This window comes from Tiliqua scincoides, chromosome 2, assembly GCF_035046505.1.
Source record: "Tiliqua scincoides isolate rTilSci1 chromosome 2, rTilSci1.hap2, whole genome shotgun sequence".
Classification (NCBI taxonomy): Eukaryota; Metazoa; Chordata; class Lepidosauria; order Squamata; family Scincidae; genus Tiliqua; species Tiliqua scincoides.
Window position 1 is genome coordinate 74,377,587 of NC_089822.1, and position 19,012 is coordinate 74,396,598.

At 42.6% G+C, this 19,012-nt stretch overlaps 1 protein-coding gene across 4 annotated transcripts in view; it reads left to right on the forward strand.

Moving 5' to 3' along the window:
• The window catches only part of KDM4C (lysine demethylase 4C), a 269,343-nt gene that overhangs the window by 210,485 nt on the left and 39,846 nt on the right, over positions 1-19,012 (forward strand). For 2 of the 4 annotated variants that reach the window (XM_066613903.1, XM_066613904.1), the window contains exons 19-20: positions 17,469-17,654; positions 18,819-18,998. In XM_066613903.1, coding sequence (XP_066470000.1) covers positions 17,469-17,654; positions 18,819-18,998 — 366 coding nt within the window. The remainder of the gene's footprint in view (positions 1-17,468; positions 17,655-18,818; positions 18,999-19,012) is intronic. The other 2 variants (XM_066613905.1, XM_066613906.1) reach the window with 2 other exon arrangements.

Consider the following 19,012-nt stretch of genomic DNA (forward strand, 5'->3'; position numbering starts at 1 on the left):
TCACTTCACTACTCTTCAATTCTAACTCAAAAAGCAGTTTGTATGGTAATGGAGAAGCCTAACGATGATTATTCCCTTCTCTTTTGGTGATTTTGTTTAACAAAATAAATTTTAAAAAGGCGTTCTAGACATACTGTAATTTTTAATGAGGTAATGAACTTCCTGACTACAGCAGACTGTGCTTTGTCTGACTTCTACAATGATGAATTGACTATGTCAAAATCTGCAGCATTGTACAGGGAAATATTTTTCCTGTGAAAGTTTCTCATTCTTTATTTATGAGAGCCATGGTAGTGTCATAACTTATAATACAAGTGTCATTTTGTGTAATTTATTTTAATGAATGTCACTTGTTGACATATTTAGAGGTTCTTGACCCATATTTAATGCTGAAAACTCTAAGTGTTCTGAACTGTAATAAATCAGTCCTTGATATCTTTATAAAAATCAACAAACCACATATCTTTGTAAGTTGTCTTCCTCTTAGAAAATAGCATTTAAGTCACAACCTTCCATCAGGCAGATATTGTGTTGGCTGATTTCGCATAATTTTTGAAGGTTTTTCATTTCTTCATTCAAAAATGCATTTTTAAAGGGTAACAAAGTGCCATATTTCCATACACAAGATGCTAGGATTGCAATTACTGAGGACAAAGTCCCATTGAATTCAGTGAGACTTCTGAATAAATATGTAAATCATTGGGTTGTAATTAGTCAGAAGAACTTATAAAATTGAAATTAATGAGACAAGTAAGTTGCAGTTAACTTTAGACTCATCATTTCAATAAGGCTTAGTTATGGCTAACTTTCTTTGAATTCAACTCACTATTTTGCTAATGAGCAAGGTACATTATCTAACCTAGTGTGAAATTAAGAACCTATGTGCAAAGAAATTATTTTCCTGTAGTTTAGGAGAAAGGCTAATATCTTACACTCCAATTCTAAATATATGTGTTTGAATCTAAATATCTGTATGTATTTTGATGCATTAATTGTGAAGCAACTGAACCAAGATGGTAGGAAGTTACTGGCACATAACTGGGGTATTTATTATATTTATAATCAACTTTTTTATTCAGTTAGGAAGGAGAGCTACCACAGATGACAAATTATTTGTTCTTTGAAATGGCAACATTGCAATTCACTTGTCATTCTTCTATCATTCACAGTTTAACTGGAAACTGCCCTCCTGTGACAGAGACATTTCTGGTATCTATAGTAAATATACAGGGTGAACCAAAAGTAGGTGGACAGTAGGTGGAATAGGGTTTGTGTTAGTGTTATACTATAATGATGGTGTTCATTATAACTATGGTGTTTGTGTTATATTATATTAAATTATATTTAATTACATTAGTAAATATAACTGTATATGTAATCTCAAAATAAATGTTATCATTTACTGTCCACCTACTTTTGGTTCAGCCTGTATTACTTTCTATAGGTCAGCAGATACATGTATTCTAGTGCAGAAAAAAATGCTGCTTTTTAAAAGGTTGTATGTGCAATTCTAAACATCATGCATTCAGTTCAGACAATAAGCATCTCAAGTCTGGCCTTGCACTGACAGAACTTCCACTCAGTCAGCATTAGGATGCTGCAACAGCACATAGACTGGGACTGCCAGTGCAAACAGCTGGAGGCTGGGGATTGGGACAGGCTCAGAGTGGGCTGGAAGCAGATATTGGTGGCAATGGCCGCAGCCTGGGCTCAACCCGCCCTCTTTTATGCAGTCAGATTTATGTCAGCCAAAGCTAGTGCAGATGTGAGGCCCATTGGGGACCAGGCACTGATGGAGTAGGTACATTTTTTGCTTACTTCTCTGTTGCTGCCTGGTCCCTGGCTGGCCCATACCATGTAGCAGAGACTGTGCCAATGCTGTTGCACACTCTGGGCTGGTCCAGGTTAGAATTGGACTGCTAGTTACAAAGTGGGAGCCTCCAAAATTAGAAGCATAATGAATTTATCACAGGATAATTAGTTAATGAACAGTGGTTGGACCAGATTCATTAGTGGATTTCTCGCTTTTCCGTAACTGAGAGCCAGTTCTATCTTCTCCCCCCCCCCCGCCACTATTGCAATCAAAGAAAAAAGGAGTGCTCTGTATACAGTGGGAGGAAGGCTGGTTGTGAGGCTTTAGTGGGGAAAGGGGAATGATTTCTCCTTATCACTCCATAAACCACCTTCCCGGCAGTGGTTCTTCTCGGGCCTCTGTCTGCTCTGTAGCCAGCACAAATCCAAGGAGAAGAAAGGGGTGTGTTGGCTGCAGAAAGAGAGCATGTGCCATCACTGTTGCTACTGCTTCTGCACAACAGCTTGAGTACATACGAGTCGTGAAGAACACAAGTTTTTTTGACTTGAACTGCTACTTGGGAAGGGAGCACCACTGTCCCTGGAGTCCTGCCCCTTTCTATATACCCATGCCTTTTCCAGACCCGCCCTTCCACCAGCTGTTCCTATGGTTGGGGCTGTGGCCATGGCTGTCACCCTAGCTGAGCCCCTAGTGGGTGCTGCTGCCCATGGGCCAGTCGTGTGGGGGATGATAGGGGATATGAGGCTTTCAGGGTGGCTGCCAGAGGCCCTCCTGTCCAGCGCACCACCTGCCCCGTTCTCCCTGGCTTGGGCCCTCTGCCTGTCGCTGGGTCCTTGGGGGGCCCTGACCTGTGGTGATCCGGCTGCTTGCAGGCGTGCCAACAGGGTGAGGGCGCTGAGCCGTGATCCTCCACGGCAGCTGTTGGCAGCCCAGGCGAGCACAGTTCCAACCCCTCCCCTCCTGACATCAGGAAGGGTAGAGTCACAGCCTGCTCTGTCCCTACTCCATTATGGCAGCTGCTGCTGCCTGATCCGGGGGGCCTCCTGCCACCTGCCTCCCTCCTTCTCTGACCTAGGTAAGCTGGGGGACCCCAGACAAATACAAACCGACAAGCATCTGCCACACATCACACCAGACATAACCATCATTGACAACATGGATAAGAAAGTCTGGATAGTAGACCTTACAATTCCTGGCGACTCTAGAATAGAAAATAAAGAACTGGAGAAAATCACCAAGAATAAAGACCTGCAAATAGAAATTGAAAGACTGGCACAAGAAAGCAAGAGTAATACCAGTAGTCATAAGGACCTTGGTTGCTATCCCAAAACACTTGAAAAAGCACTTGAACACCATCGGGATGAGCACAAACATAATCAGTCAGTTAAAAAAGGCTGCTTTACTAGGAACAGTGTAAATACTACAGTGATATTTATAATGCAACAACATAAAAACAAAAAATAGTTGCCTATCCTAGGTCCTTAAGAAGAACTTGATAGGTGTATATACAAAATCCAGTCATAAACAACATGACTGTGCAAAAATAGATAATAATGATGATGATAATGATAAATCATTTTTTTGAATTAAGATAACCAGGTTAATATAATGCTTAACAAGTTCAATATCAGTAGATGTTTATTTCTTTCATGCTTGTATTTTCTATTCTGTCTTTCTTTTCTCTGTCTTCTACCCACATTGCTTGTTTCCACCCACATATTCTCATAACTTACATTCACACTTGTCCAATCCATTACTTTTACAGACGCTACTAGTGCACTTAACTGGAATCTACAAGAGCTCTGTCTGGAGCATTTTCAACAATTAGGAGCACTGTAATTCCCATCATAGTGCTGTTCTAAGTGGTACCATTGGTATTTTATATCTTTTAAAATAGTTGTTGCGAAGAGGCCTAATTTATTTTGAAAAGTCCAACCGCTTTGTAGGGATTACGTAGGTATTTATGGAAGATGAATGGATACTAAGTTTGCAGGCTGTCATGTTTTGCAATCTTTGAAAAAGTTCTATAAGTAAAGAATAACATGCTTTTATTTTTCCCAGGAGGGGAGGAGGGGGTGTTCCCTTATTACAAATTAAACTGCCTTAGCAAAGTTCCTCTGATCCCATGCATAACTGTACTAACTTTCAGTATTTTAAGGTTTTTTTTTTTAGTAGAAGCAATCTTAAAGCCACTTTATTCATCATTTGTTTAGTGCACAACCCTGACAGTACATGCTGCACCAGTGCTTGCCATCACAAAAGTATCATGATGCACTTTGCAATGGAGTAGCAGCTACTGGTGCTCGCGTGAAGGCCTTTATTTGCCTGCATGCACTGGCAAAAGATTCAGGTCATGCTGGACTTGGTAAGTTCCGCTCTGAGCAGCATGGGGCAGAGAGGAGGTGGAACGAGGCAAGGAGAGGGTGGCGGCAGAGGCACAGGATGGGAGGAACCTGGGAGGCGGGCAGGATAGGCAGCAGTGGCACATGCCATATCCTATCCGCCTTGCTGGGCCTGATCCACTGACTTGGGGCAATGTGGACTTGCACCAGCTCTTTAGCTCACACAGATCTGAGTTGTCCCTTTGCATTTGCTAGGGCTTTCCCTGAGGCAAAGGGACAGATGTCCTCTTACCTCCCAGAGACCTCCAGCCTGCAAAATTCCCCTGCAGGATACAGCTCAGCTCACGGTATCATTGCAGGGGGAATTGTGCTGGTTTGGGTACACGTGTAATAAGTTTTCCCCTGTGTATACAAGCTGATGTTTCTGGGATCCTGTGTAGTGCCCAGTGGCACAGCTTGGTGGGTGGGGAATAAAAAGGGAAATGAGGGTGGAAGCTGCAAGAAACAAACTCTTATTGTGGAGATAATTTAACAATAATGAGGAAGGGGGAATAAAAACAAGAGCAATTTAAGCAATTCATTTTTTAAGCGATTGCTATAGAGCAGTGTCTCTCAAACTCCTGCAAATAGGGAGTGCTTTGAGATTGCTCTGTTTCAGTATTCCAAACCTCAGGGAGCCCTGTGGAGGGTTGCGCTGGGCTCCCTGTGCTGCCCGCAGTCCAAGTAAGTGGAAGTCCCCCCCCCGCTTATGGACCCGGTCCTGGCAATTGCTTCTCTGCCTCTCCTCTTCCTCTGCCTCTTAAAGGGACGGGGGAAGTGTTACACAAACTGGTGGGTCGTGACCCATCAGTTTGAGAACCACTGCAATAGAGCCCAGATAGGAGGAGGAGAAAGGGAATTCTTGGAAAGGAAGGAGGAATTGTGCAGGCACAGAGGGTGAGAAGAAGGGGGGGGAAAGGATGTAGAGAAATTACATGGGTTTCCCAAAGATACCTGGGGTTGGAAAATTAAGTTTTGGGATACTGGGAAGGTGAGAGGGGGAAGGCTTGGGGAGAAGAAGAGACAAAAATCCTAAGCATTCACACAAAAGGAGAAAATCATAAGCACTAACAGAGCAATGCCACCCTCCCATCCGTCCTGTTCCATCCCCTCCCCCGCCTCCCCTTACCTGGTCTAGCAAGCATCCTTGGGAACGCCATTGTGCAGGTGAAGGCATGCCAGCTAGAATCACTTTCGCAAACACGTGTTCCACCAGTGCATCGACTCAATAGCATTGGGCCATTAAGTAATAAAATAATAAACTCAAGATTAAACTAATGTTATAAATAAGAGAGGCTTAAAACAAAGTCTTCAAACATGTTAAAGAAGAAACACCTGGACATCAAGCACAGTATAAACTGTGGGGGGGATCCATTCCAGAAAGTTGTGTATTGTGCAAAGTAACATTAAATAATACTTCATTAGTCTATTAGGCAGGAGATGGAAGCCCAGAATGCACTGCTCTCATTGCCTAGAATAGCTGTCAATCATGCCAGGAAAAAGAGTACTTTAACAAATCAGTGCTAAAAGAAGCAGCATTATGGAAGTTATTACTGTACACAAATATTGTTGCTTACCTCTTATCTGGATATACTAGCCTGGATATATCACAGGCTATTGCCTGTATGATCATTCTAGACATTGGTGATCTGCAGAAGGGCCTATTTATTCTGTCCATCATGGGAAGAAGCAAACATAGCTAATCAAATTGACACAGTCTTGAAATATATCTTGGAGCAGTCCAGTCAGTAATAGTTCTTGGCACTGGAAACAGCACTGACAGCAGCAGCAGAGAATTTTTTTGCACTTCCAGTTTGGAACTTTTTTTAAACTGTGCTGTACCTAACTCATTAAAATGATTCCAGAATGCACCTTCATTCATGCATCATAGGGTTGCTGAAAAATCTGTTTAAAAAAAAGCAAAAAAAGAAAAAAAGCAACACCACTTCGAATGCAGACGTTTGCTTGATTACTTGCAGCTCAGCTCATTATTCAGTTATCATTCCCAGCTCTAGATTACTCAAAGCTTTAGCTCCAAATACCTCCAGGGCAGAAGGACCTGTAAGGAATAGTCTGAAAGCTGGCAACTCTGTCTAAGATTTGCAGCAGACCACACAGCCAACAGATGTGAAGATGTTGCTTTAATAAAGGTGGGGACTGTACTAAACTGAATAAAATACCTAAATTTCAGAGGATAGAAAATAAGTGATCGTAAACATTTTGTTTACTCCTTAAAGCATTCTCTTCCATTTCTTTTGCTAATTTTGTAGCAAATATGCTTTTGAAATTAGTAATGTTACTTTGTATGAACTGGCTTTCATATTGGAAAGAAACATAACAAAATGTCAGCTGTTGCCACACTACTGGATGTAATGTATAAAGGAAGAATTTACCTTTTTCAGGCTCTGCCCACGCGAGGTGCCCAGGTATCCCAGTCAGAAGAGTGATACACAGCTCTTTGTTTCACTTGTTACCTGGAAGGAGGGAAAGCAGAAGTGTGAATCATTTGTGCTTCTAGTACTTCTACAAAATGTAGAAAACCACTTTATTAGGAATAAAACATTTCTGAGAGCCAAATTCACATTTCTCACATAATGCTATAATGTTTGTAGTATTACAATATCCTGTAAGCAGATAACAAGAGAACCAGGCAAGCAGTATAGTGCAAGGCAGTATTGTCTTATAAATCTAGTCAGTTAAATATTTAAGCAAGTGAACTGGGGGCACATGCTTCAGTAAATGTAACAAATTCCTGGAACCTTCAGCCAATGAGTATTGATGGAAAATACGAGAAACCAGTTCATCCTTCATGTGTTTAAACCTGTTTGCTATGTCAGTGGTTCTCCAGCTGTGGGTCCAAGGCTCACCAGTGAGTCATGAACCAATTTTTGGTGATTCACAAAACGGACAGGGCAGATTAAACTATGCGTATCAAGGGTTAAATAAACTGCTACTTGGGAGGAGAGCACTGCTGCCCAATCACCATTATAGTTGCACTCCTTGGCATTTCTAAATCGGGCAGCAGCCTCTAGAATCTCTAAATAGTCTGAGAATCACTGTCAAAGGTTGAATTTATACAAGGCATTTTTTCTTTACATAGAAATACCATCTGTATAGGAACAAACAGAATCACGGTGAGTGCATTTATGGAATCGTTTTATGGTGTAACAGGCATAGTTGCGACAAAGACACTTGCTATTTTCACCTGATGCAAAAATAGGTGCAATTCACATGTGCAATTGACATGTGAATATATTTTTCATGTAGGAAATGTTTAAGCAACCCTGAAAGTAATACTTGAACTCAAAGTTCACCTTGCCCCCTATCCAAGGAAAGTATTTTTGTTTTTTATAGTGTCTTCCTCAGCTCTCATAAAAAAAGATTCACCTTACCAGCTCAAGCCTCTGTTTTATTCTTTTTATGAGATGGGGGCTGTCTTCTGGAGCATTTGTTGAGCTCCATGTTAATCAGCTCAGGACCATTCTGGCGGCCTTGCATTTCCTTTTGCCTGACCTGACCTGACCATGTGCCAAGGCACGTTTGCTTACTCATGAGTAAATGCCTACTCACAAGTAAAGGCTTAGTTTTGCATTCCATAAGGCTCAATATATTCATCAGCTTGGAGGGAGGAACTTCCTTCTTGTGTGTTTTTGGGGGTCTGTGTTCACTGGGTCGGTACCATTCTGGTGTCATTGGATTCCTCTCAGCCTGCCCTTTCTGGTGGACTAAGGCAAGTTCACCTACCCACAAGTAAACGTGCAATATGGCTCAGTTTCACTTTCTATAGGGATCCATGCATTTTTGTTTTCTGGTTTTTCGGCCATAACTTTTGATAGAACGGAGATATTTCACTCCGGTTTTTTTTATTGCATTCTGCTGTAAATTCCACATACAATTGTGTATAGCATGATGGTATTATTTCTAACCATTGTCGCTTGTGGTGTCACCCCCCCAGGCTGGTATCTAGGGTGGACCGCCCCTCGATAGCTATGCCACTACCACACACTCAGGCCTCACACACAGTCATATCCTCTTATCCAAACTCTTCTTTTGAAATTCCTCAGTGGTCTTATCTATGCAGGTAGGGTTGGCCCAACAATGAGACTAACCTGAAGTGTTTACTTGTGGTGGCACCCAAGCCAGGGAATGAATGAACCCCCACCCGCCTGTCTGCTGCTCTCTCCAGCCTGCCACTCCATTGGGAGCTCCAGTCCTCTTCTGAGGATTGCAGTGGTGACATTCTCTTTCTCCCTCCAGTGCTACTGTAGAACAAAGTAGGGGATGAAGCTGCTGCAGCTTCAAATCATGTCTCCCTGCTTACTTGGTGCTTAGAAAAGTGATATGGAGCCTCCCCTCCCCTGTACTTATAAAGATTGCTGCATGCAGCCTCCTTGCTCCTCTTATTCTGTTTGTAATGAGCATGAACTGGGGATTCCCAGCATCCCCTGCCCCTGTTCATTTCAAACAAAAACAGTAAACATGGTGACCGAGGAGGCTTCACAGGATGTGCTTTGTAATGAAAGAGAAGGGGAGATAGAAGCATACCTGCTTGTTGGCCCATCCATCCTCCCTCAGAGTGGTACACTCAGGTAGCAGAAGCAGCAGTGGGTAGTGGATTCAGGTGGTACAGAGACGCACATCATCTCTAGTCTAGAACTTCATCTTAGAATTTCTCTTTAGAGGAAACTCAGTGGCAGCCGTTCTTCCAAACTCAGACATTTCAAATATACTAATCAGTTTACTGGAAGAACACAGCCTGTGGTCATTGGTGACACAGAATACCACAATCTGAGAACAAACACATGATGGATGTAGGACATGTCTAGGTTGACTGTAGGATATGGAACATTTTAACAAAATTCAGTTGGCTGGAGCAAATGACCCATGTCATAGTGCTTTGAAAACATGGAGAAACCTCTAGTGCCATTAGCCATATCTGGAGGAAAATCCCTTTCCATCCCTGTATTTTGTGATCAGCAATAAACCCCTGCTATCAAACTATAGAACAGAAAACTGTTAGAATGTAAGCATCAATCTGCACTGTCCACTATTCTGTTTCCAGTTGTGGACAACCTCAAATTAAATGTATTTTGTAATACTTTTGTTTTAAAAAACAAATAATCTTTAAAAATGAATGTCACTTGTTCTTCAGACATTGTCATATTTCACTTTCTTGATTATCACAAGTCCTTCTGATTTCAAGAAGCTATGTAAATTAATTAAAATTTTTGAATATATTACTTTGTTGCTCAAATAATCTCAGTAACAAGTGACATTAAAATAATTTGATGTATTTTTGTTCAGGTTTTGTTCTTTCCAATCATAACTTTCTTCTGTTTTAAACAATGTGTAAATACAGTGATTGAAAGAAACCGCCATGCAGTGGCAGCTGAAGATTCAAAACAATAGTAGCTATTGTTTAAATAAACTAAATCCCTTCTATTCGATTGTTTCTCTCCCACAATTCCCAACCCTTTAACAAATGTGGGGTATTGGTAACTTTCTTTCATGTTTCAATAAGATAAATGAACAAATTCAGAATATTTCCCATGCCTCATCTCTCTGCTCCCCAAGCTGTCAATGAGCTCCTGCTAAAGTTCACAGCAAGCAATTGTATTTTTTATTTTAAACAATGGTTCTGAGGTAAGCTGGAAAATTGTATGCAAGAGTGCTGACTTCCACATACTTTCTGGCTATGGTAGAAAGGGATATTCTGAAACTTCCGAATCAGTGGGTTATTGGGATGCTGATCAAAACAGAATCTGTATTTCAACATTTCCTCTTATAAAAAAATAATTTGAGGAGGCAAATATGTGAAAAGGAAAAGAGATACACTTTCCCCTGTAATAGGAAGTATTAGTTAAATAAATATGGTTATGTTTAATAATATTTTTGTGTTAGAAAAAGCACTAAGTGCTTTTCCTAACACGAAATTCCATTAAATCCAAATGAATATAATAATATGAAATTATTATTATTTTCATTAACAATTATATACCGCTTTTCAACAAAAAGTTCACAAAGCAGTTTATAGCGAAAAATCAAATAACTAGTTGTTTTGTGTTGTCCCTAAGCATTAATAATGTTTCACATACTTTGTCTCAGGAGTTCACGCAAAAGCCCAGTAAGATAGGCCAATATTGTGAAGAGGCAGTGTGGTTTATCAAAAGCTGGACAATGCATTCATGGGTGAACTAAGATTTAGAGTTGCATCAGATGTTCTCTGACTTCATTGTGGAAGAGTGAAGAAATCTTAGGGTAGGCAAAATGTAATTGCCGTTTATTTCCATAGTGCCATCAGTGTACACTTTACACTTTACAACAGATTTACACTTTACAACAGATTAGAGGACAAGAGAGTCACAGTCTAGAAACTGTAATATTTGTTCTTTATATGCCATCAGTCTCCTGTCTTATCTCTCTTGCTTGTTCATAGGACACAATACCTTGGTAATGTATAGAGCAGGGGTGCTCAATATGTCGATCGCGATCGACTGGTCGATCGCAAAGCAAAATGAGTCAATTGCAGGCTTCTCTCCCGTCCACACATTCCTGGGAGTGAGCCCCTTTGACTCTACTGGGGCTGACTCGTGAGTAGACCTGGCGAGGAGCAATATGTCGATCGCAAGGCAAAATGAGTCGATTGCAGGCTTCTCTCCCATCCACGCATCACTGGGAGTGAGCCCCTGGCAGGCTTGTGAGCCCAGGGAGTGAGTCCAGGGAGCCCAGGGAGTGAGCCCAGGGAGTGAGCCCCTGGCAGGCTCCTCCCTCAGAGAGGAGCCACTGGCAGGCTTCTCTCATATCCACGCATCCCTGGGAGTGAGCCCCGTTGACTCTACTGGGGCTGACTTACCTTTCCCCTGTTTTTGCACTGGTATGTATGGAGATCTGCCCCCCCCAACTTCCATCTGTTGGTTCTGTGTGCAAGGAGTTTTGCACTGGACTTGCTGTGATGTCTATATAGAGATCTTCCCTCCCCCACACCTTTCCCCTGTTTTTGCTCTGGTCTGTATAGAGATCTGCTCCCCCCCCCTGTATTGGAATCGAGGAAGATCTGGTGAGGAGGTAGATGTGGTGTCAGCAGTGGCCCCTTTAAGGGTAAGGCCTGGGCATCCAGCAGAGTGTGCTGCACAGCTGCAGCCACTTGAAGGCAATAGGGCCCTCAGGGATATAAGAGCACCTGAGGCAGGAAGGGCTCCACTTATTTATGTGAGTCAGCCTTTTCCTACATGAAGATCATTAAGTTCCACCATGACTGATGAACATATGGAAGTGTGCTTGAGGCTGGCTGTCAGCAGCTACTGTCCGGACTATGCATCCTTGGCTGATTCACTTCAGTGCAAGTCATCAAAGTAAACTCAAGTAATTACATAAATGTTTATAGTTAATTATGTTGTGTTGTGCAATATTAGCTCATGCGGTTATGCAAGGTACACCAACGTACATTGTACATATAAATGTTATATGTTATGATGGCGTGAATATTGTAAAAAAACTCTGGTAGATCTCCGGGCCTTGCTGGGTTTCAAAGTAGCTCTCGAGCCAAAAAAGTGTGAGCACCCCTGGTACAGAGTAAAGAATGCCTGGAACTGAAAGGCCATTATAAGTTGAGAGGATGAGTTCATGAATTGAAGGGGTCCTTACATGAGTGTAATACCACTTCACAAGGAACTATCTACATGTGAGTTTGGAAAGATTGCACAGAAATAATTTAGTGCCATCCTATGTCTAAACCAGATCTCAGAGAACTGGAGCTTTGTATGCTTCCATATTTCACACAACTGCGATGCCACGAATTTTCCCATAACTTTTCCATTATTTGACATTATGTTTAGATCTCACTCAACTGACATGAAACATTGCATTGATGACCTACACAAATTATGCCTATGTGCATTATATCACCTACCTGAAAATAAGATATGCTCACTAACTTTAACTTTTGGAATTCCGAGAGAGAGAGAGAGAGAGAGGTGGGCCTTGGGCTAATGAAATCTGTCTCCCCCCCCCATGCCTGCTTTTCTGCTCACAGAGTAAAATCAGATTGGACTGTGGGAGTCTCTGTGACCTGAAAGATAAAATCTTCTTCAGATAATGTTTTGACTCCTCTCTGTGCCAAAAGGCAAAGGAGGACAGAGAGAGGGAACATTTCCAAAATCAACTCTTTATTGTTTCCTAGGTAGAATAGATGGTAAACTATCTGAAAAATCCTCACCTTCTGGATTATTGCAGGTTTCTGTGATTGTTGTTGCTGTAACATGATCAACCCTAGCAGTTCATAAAGGCATCTTTCTTTCTGAGCCTAATATCTAGCTGACATTTTGTGGTTTACTAGGGAATTACGTGGAGATGTTGCCTTGTGTTCCTAAATCACATTATCAGCATCTCTCATACAATATTTACTCTTGCAATAGCTCCACTTCAGCGGATAAGACTAACATCAGTGTCCCCTGCCATTTCTCATGTGCTTCAAAGTGCAGCATTTTCCAACCCAGAGGCAGGGAGCACTCCCCTACATAATTGACCATGGCTTCCCTTGCCCACAGCATAGGGTCTATGGTCTGCTCCTGTTTCAAGTCTTTAAGATACATTGCACCACTTTGTTGAAATGCCAGTAGGCCAGCCTCGAGGTAGATGAAACTTTGATATGAGTATTTGTATCGCCATCAGAATTTTTCTGTCTGAGCTTGACAAGATTCCTATTTCTAAATATTTGAACATACAAGCCTTAAATGTGACTGACTGTCTCAGGACTGTTTTCATTCCCAACAGTCTCAGGACTGTTTCCATTGGGGGGAGTGTGTGTGTGTTTTTAATTTAAATTATCTCTTTTGAGGTTTGTAGGAGAAAAAGAAAATATTTATCTTTTAGCTTATTGATATCAGCAGGCAGGCTAGCTGGTCTCAGAAGGATGGAAGGTTTATTGGTTAAGAGATGAAGGCACCCAGTTTGTGATAAAGAATTCTTTGCATTTTTCCTCAGTAAAGTAAATTGCTTGTAGGATATTGCTCAGAACTTAATCTGTTCAGAGCTGCATCTCAGTCAATCAGTTTTAAACTGCTGTCTTCTATTAAATAGTTAATTTCTTTCTTGCTCTCTATGTGTATGTATACACACACGTGTGTGTGTTGTAATAAATATAGACACAATATGGAATATCAGGAAGGAATTTTTCTTGGGGGCGGGGAATCATAAGTTCAGGCCTGCTGCAGGATCTTTTGTCCCTTTCCAATAAGTTTGGAAAGGGAAAGTTTGGACTTCCTTCTCCTATTGATGGCCTTGCAATGTTCCTCGATCCACCGTAGCAGATAGGAGTAGACTGCTTAACCTCCCCTGGTATTAGGGTTACTTTGCAAAATCTTATTCCCAAACCAGTTGCTAGTTCATTAAAATGAAAATTACAACTTCAGACCTGAAAAAGTGCCATCAGGAGCATAAAAGTGATAGAAATGTTTCAAGTCAATGTTGTGGACAAGTGCTCTGTGAAAATTAATGCATACACACTAATAGTGCTGTATTGTGGTGATCCTTCCCCTTCTCTCCTTTTGGCATATGGAGGAAGTGATTATGACAGCCCATAGCATATTTCACACATATCTTTGCCTTATTGAATGCTTAGGGCAAATCTGTGGGAGGGGAAGCTTTGAAGGAGGATATAGTGTTAGCAGAATTTCCTAAATAGTTTTTCTTGGTGAAGTTCTGTGGGTATGTTTTTCTTAAAGGATTATTTACATATAATCAATATAATATTTTTAAAACCTTCAGTTATCTGTATAAATTCCTAAACTTAGAAAGCAATGAACGCTTACAATATTTCTTTGGTGGAAGCAATATAAATTTGTTTCTATAAAGGTGTTTCTACAAAAATTGCTATGTAAATCATCAATATTGAATTTAACTAACTACAGTATTTATATACTGCCTTTCTCACACATTCAAGGTGGTTTACTTAGGCAGGCTGAACAAAAACTCAATTTTCCAATGGAACTTTTACAAGGATTATTTCATTAGAAAATCTCATGGAACCTCCATTCCTCCACATGTTCCCCTGCATACTGCAGTTGTCATCCTGGCTGCCAACTCCTGCACTTTCCAAGCTCTTGCAGACAGCTGCAGCAAGCCTCAGACCAGTTGGTCAAAGATAGTATCCGATTTTTGCCAGCTGACTCCTCCACAGAGATACACCAGCGGCTTCTCAATCTCTTGGTCTCCCATCCAATCAGCTGGTCCTGCTTAGCTTTTTCAGGCGAGGTGATAGCTCAATCTCTAGACTATACCACCTGCCCCATATTGCTTTGGTTTGCAAATTCTGGCATTTGTTTTCTGCCCTCTTAAATGGCCTGTCAACCTATCTGTATGCATTTAGAATATATTCGTAGTAAAATATTCTGACACAGTATATGTATGAAAGAGAATACATTTTATTCTAGAGACAAAAAGAGGCAGGTCCTCATAATCAGCAACAACATACCACACTATCTGCATGCCTCAGCTCATTCTCTACTCTGGTTTCTGCAGAGAAGTTGCATTTAATTAGATGGAAGAGCTGTGGGTTAATGAAATCTAGCCTTAATCGAGGACAGTGTATTTTTAGGAGTACTGACTGATCCTTTAACATTTTCCCCCATAATTTTTGCTTTGAATTAATAAACTAGAAAACATTAAACGGGACAGCATTTCAGGGCCCAATCCTGTGCTCAGTGGCATGGCGCAGTGCCACCAAACACTGTCACAAACATGCTGTAAGGCACGTTTGCCAGCCTCACCACCAGGCTCCCGCCGCTGCTGGGCTAGCGCAGGGTGGTCGCGCAGCTTCCGCAGCTCGGCGGTGTCCTGGACTGCAGAACGGTAGGCGGGGGTGGGGAGGAGGTGTTCCGGGGAGGGGGGAGGCCAGCGGGGGCGGTGAGAGGGTGGGCGGGAGGCGTGATGGGGAGGGGGCGGGCTGGAGGCGTGCATGAGGGAGGGATGGGAGGCGGGTCCACGGAGCTCTGCTCTGCAGGATCCAAGGCCCTCGTGTAGGGCTGCGCGCCCTACACGAGTGCCTTTACCTTACCGCCCACCTTATGGTCGGCGGTAAAGTGAGTAGCCCTATTGCAGGGCTGCTTACCTTACTCGGGGGAAGGGGACGAAAGTCCCCTTCTCCTGAGGTGCCTCCCGCGGTAGCTTGGTAGGCGCAGGATCTGGCGGCAGCCCTTCTTGGTGCCGCCGAAGCTGGGTGCCCTGGGCAGCTCAGGATTGCCCTTCACTGTATTTTATTTTCCTTATATGAACAAATAGGCTTACCTCTAAAGTGTGGCAGACTATGGTCACAATCCTAACCAACTTTTCAGCACTGACATAAGGGCGAAGCAACTCAGAGGTAAGGGAACGAACATTGCCTTACCTTGATGAGGCCTCCGTGACTGCCCCCGAACTGCAGGATGCAGCACATGCCCCCACTGGCACAGCTATGCCAGTACTGGAAAGTTGGTTAGGATTGTGCCCTATGACAATGTTGCAACTTTCAAATGAGTACTATCAGCAGGAATGCCTGTTAGTAAAATAAATTTTGTCTTTTTTGTCAGACAGAAAATGTAGACATTTATTGTCAATAACAAATCTGTATTAATCTGAAATGCTAATTGAATTTTCTATGAAATGACTTAAATTGTCTAATAATATTTCGAAATGGAACATAATCTACAGTGCTATTGTATTTTATTATCTCAATATTGGTATGGCAATTGAACATAATATTTGTATTCCCAGTTTGCGAAACCCTTCAAACTCTCCATTCTGTGCATTTTAGAAAGATTATTTAGGGCCCAATCCTAACCAGTGTGTGCTGGCTTACCACCAGTGCACACTGTTGCAAATGTGCTGTAAGGCAAATTTGCAAGGCCCTAGTGCCAGCTGGCACTGGGGTAGCATCAGTGGATCACCAGTACTCCGCTGCTCGGTGATCATGTAGACCGCTGGGTGGCAGAGAGGTAGCTGGAGAAGTGGGGAGCTCCACTGGATCCTGAGCCTGTTTTGGGCCACCAGCCTGACATGGAGGCTCTTGATTCTATGGCAACCCAAGGGTTGCTGTTGAATTGAGTAGACCCATTGTGGGGCTATGTGCCTTACTAGGGAAGGGGATGAAAATCGGCTTCCCCTGAGAAACTGCCAGCGCTGCCGGGATAGCTCTTTGGATGCCACGGCAGCCATTTTTGGCCAGGCAGCTCGGAATTGGGCTGCCCGGCAGTAATCCTATGCACACTTACCTGAAAGTAAATTCCATGGAACTCAATGGCTCTTAGTACTTAGCAGACATGTATAGTTTGTGTTATTTTTGATTTGGTACCTATGCTTGTCACTTGGTCTGTTTTTACTTTTCTAGTACCAAATACATGGGGGCTAATAAACTAGAAAGCTGTCCAGATGAGATGACAGTACTGTTGGCAGATGGTTTGGTTGACAAGATAACATTTAACTTGTTCTGGATAGTGCTGCACCACTCCATGAATTTTCAGTTCATAGCTTTAGGATGCTTTTAGATCCAACTTTGCTTATGAAAGGCTATGTGTGAACCAGAGCTCCTTTTATCACGTTCTGTTGGTGTAACAGCTGAAGGCTTTCCTAGAAAAACATGATTTTGATAAATTTTCTATGCTTTAGTAATAGACGGGGGCCTCCATATCCGTGGATCCCATATCAGCAGATTCACTTATTTGTGAATCAGATCTAAGGGCCCCTGGTGCACGCACCCTTGTGCCACCCCTTCCAGAGGTGAGGGGAACTCTGCACTCCTCACCTCCGGAGAGGCCTCTGAGCTCAGCAGAGGCTGAGAACATCTGTCCCTGGCCTCTGCCAAGTTCAGACTGAGCTCTGAGACTAAAAAAATGTGAATTCTGGTTTCATGGAGAAACCGGAAGCGACTTTTTAGTGCCTTGTAAGGCATTGGGAGGCCCAGGGAAGCCCTGCAGGGGGGCAGCCCTCTGGAACTGTGAGGATGGGTGTTTGCCCGTATAATCTGGATCATCATTGGTAGAGACTGGATAGCCATTTACCAGAGATGATGTAGCTGTGGACAGCCTGCATTAGATAGGGGGTTGGACTCAATGATCTTGTAGGTTTTTTTCAACTCTACAATTCTATAAAATGCCATACTTATTGATGATGCTGTAAGAAAGTAAGTAAGTAGCCTAAAATCACAAAAATGTGAAGTTTGATACAGCTGATATAAAACTGAAGAACCTGTTCATCTGATACTAAAAGCTATGTTAATTGGGAATTCTGTTTTGTACCTACAGAAATGTATCTTTTGCCGTCACAGAATTAAGAAAATATCTGGTGCCTGCATCCAGTGTTCATATGGACGCTGCCCAGCTTCTTTCCATGTTACATGTGCCCATGCTGCCGGGGTACTGATGGAACCAGATGACTGGCCTTATGTTGTCTACATCACATGTTTTAGGCACAAAATCAATCAAACTGTGGTAAGAATGTGCATAATCTAATTTGTATGCTAATTATTGTCTTTATATTTAATTTAATTTTTTTAGACTATTATTACCAGACTCTGAACCCATCAGCCTAGGTAACAAGGCTTGCTGACTGTTAATACTTCTACCCAAATTCAGTACCTGACTATCACCATATAATGATAAAATACCAAGGCTACATTTCTGAGCTGAAAGAAAATGTGTGAAAGGGTTGTATGTCACTTATTTTAGAAATTTAGTTAACTTCTAAAAGGAGAGGTATTGATTTGAAGACTAACATCCCAATCCAGTGCTGGTGCAGCGGGGTTGCATGGCCCATGCCATATCCTGCTGAAATTGGGCTGGTTGGAGGTCTCTTTGGGGTAAGGCAGTGGTTCTCAAACTGGGGCATCACAACACTGTAGTCAGAGAGCCCTGACTTAAGGGGGCAGACCCTTAAGGAATGGGGAGGGGGGAAGTCAGCACACGATTGCCAGAATCGTATCGTTTTTGAGGGGGGCAGGGGCTTGCTTTGACTTACCAGAGCCTGCAGCAGGCTCCTGTGGGTGTGGGGAACCCCACACAATTGTTATTTTGAGGGTCTATGCATGTTGGGAAGCTCTACAGAGGCTCTTGTGGGGCTCCCCGCACACTGGGAGCCTGCTGCAGGCTCTGGTAAGTCAAAGCAACCCCCTGCACCCCTTGAAAGTGAAGCCATTCTGGCAGTTGCATCGCTACCTCCCCCCTCCCCTACAAGAATTTACAGGGGACTCAAACCACTGGAGTAAGGGAACATTTATTTCCTTACCCATGTTGAGCTCCAGTCTGCCCAAAGGGGCTACGCAGATCTGTGCCTGCAAAATTGTTTGTGTGAATGTGAGCCCTGTTTAGAGTTTTCAGGCCTGGGTGGTGGTTGAGATACAGAAGATGCCACAAATTAGATATATAAATAGATATTATAGAAGCATCCAAATACCTAGAGTAGTAACTAGTTGTCACAATTGTTACAGTTAAAGCATCTTCGTCCAGCCTCTTTGGAAAGAAGAGGCTGTTGGTGCTGCATCTTGCTTAGTGCTGGAACCACTTCCTGTTTCCTGTTGGAAGACAGGAAGACATGGTTTTCCAACCTTGTTTTCTCTGGCATTTGCTGATTTTTTATGATTTCCCTCTTCCCAACAGCATACAAAATGCAGCTATGTCAAAGAAGACAAGGAAGATGGTACCAGCAGGAAAATGGTAAACAGTTGTACCCTCAACACAAGAAAAAGAAATCAGACGAGAGGGACAGAACAGTGTTCTCGAGCTAGGACATCAGTGGTGGTTCAAGCTCCTGGGATTCCCCTTGTGCAGGAAGTTCAGGTGGGCTAGGTGGG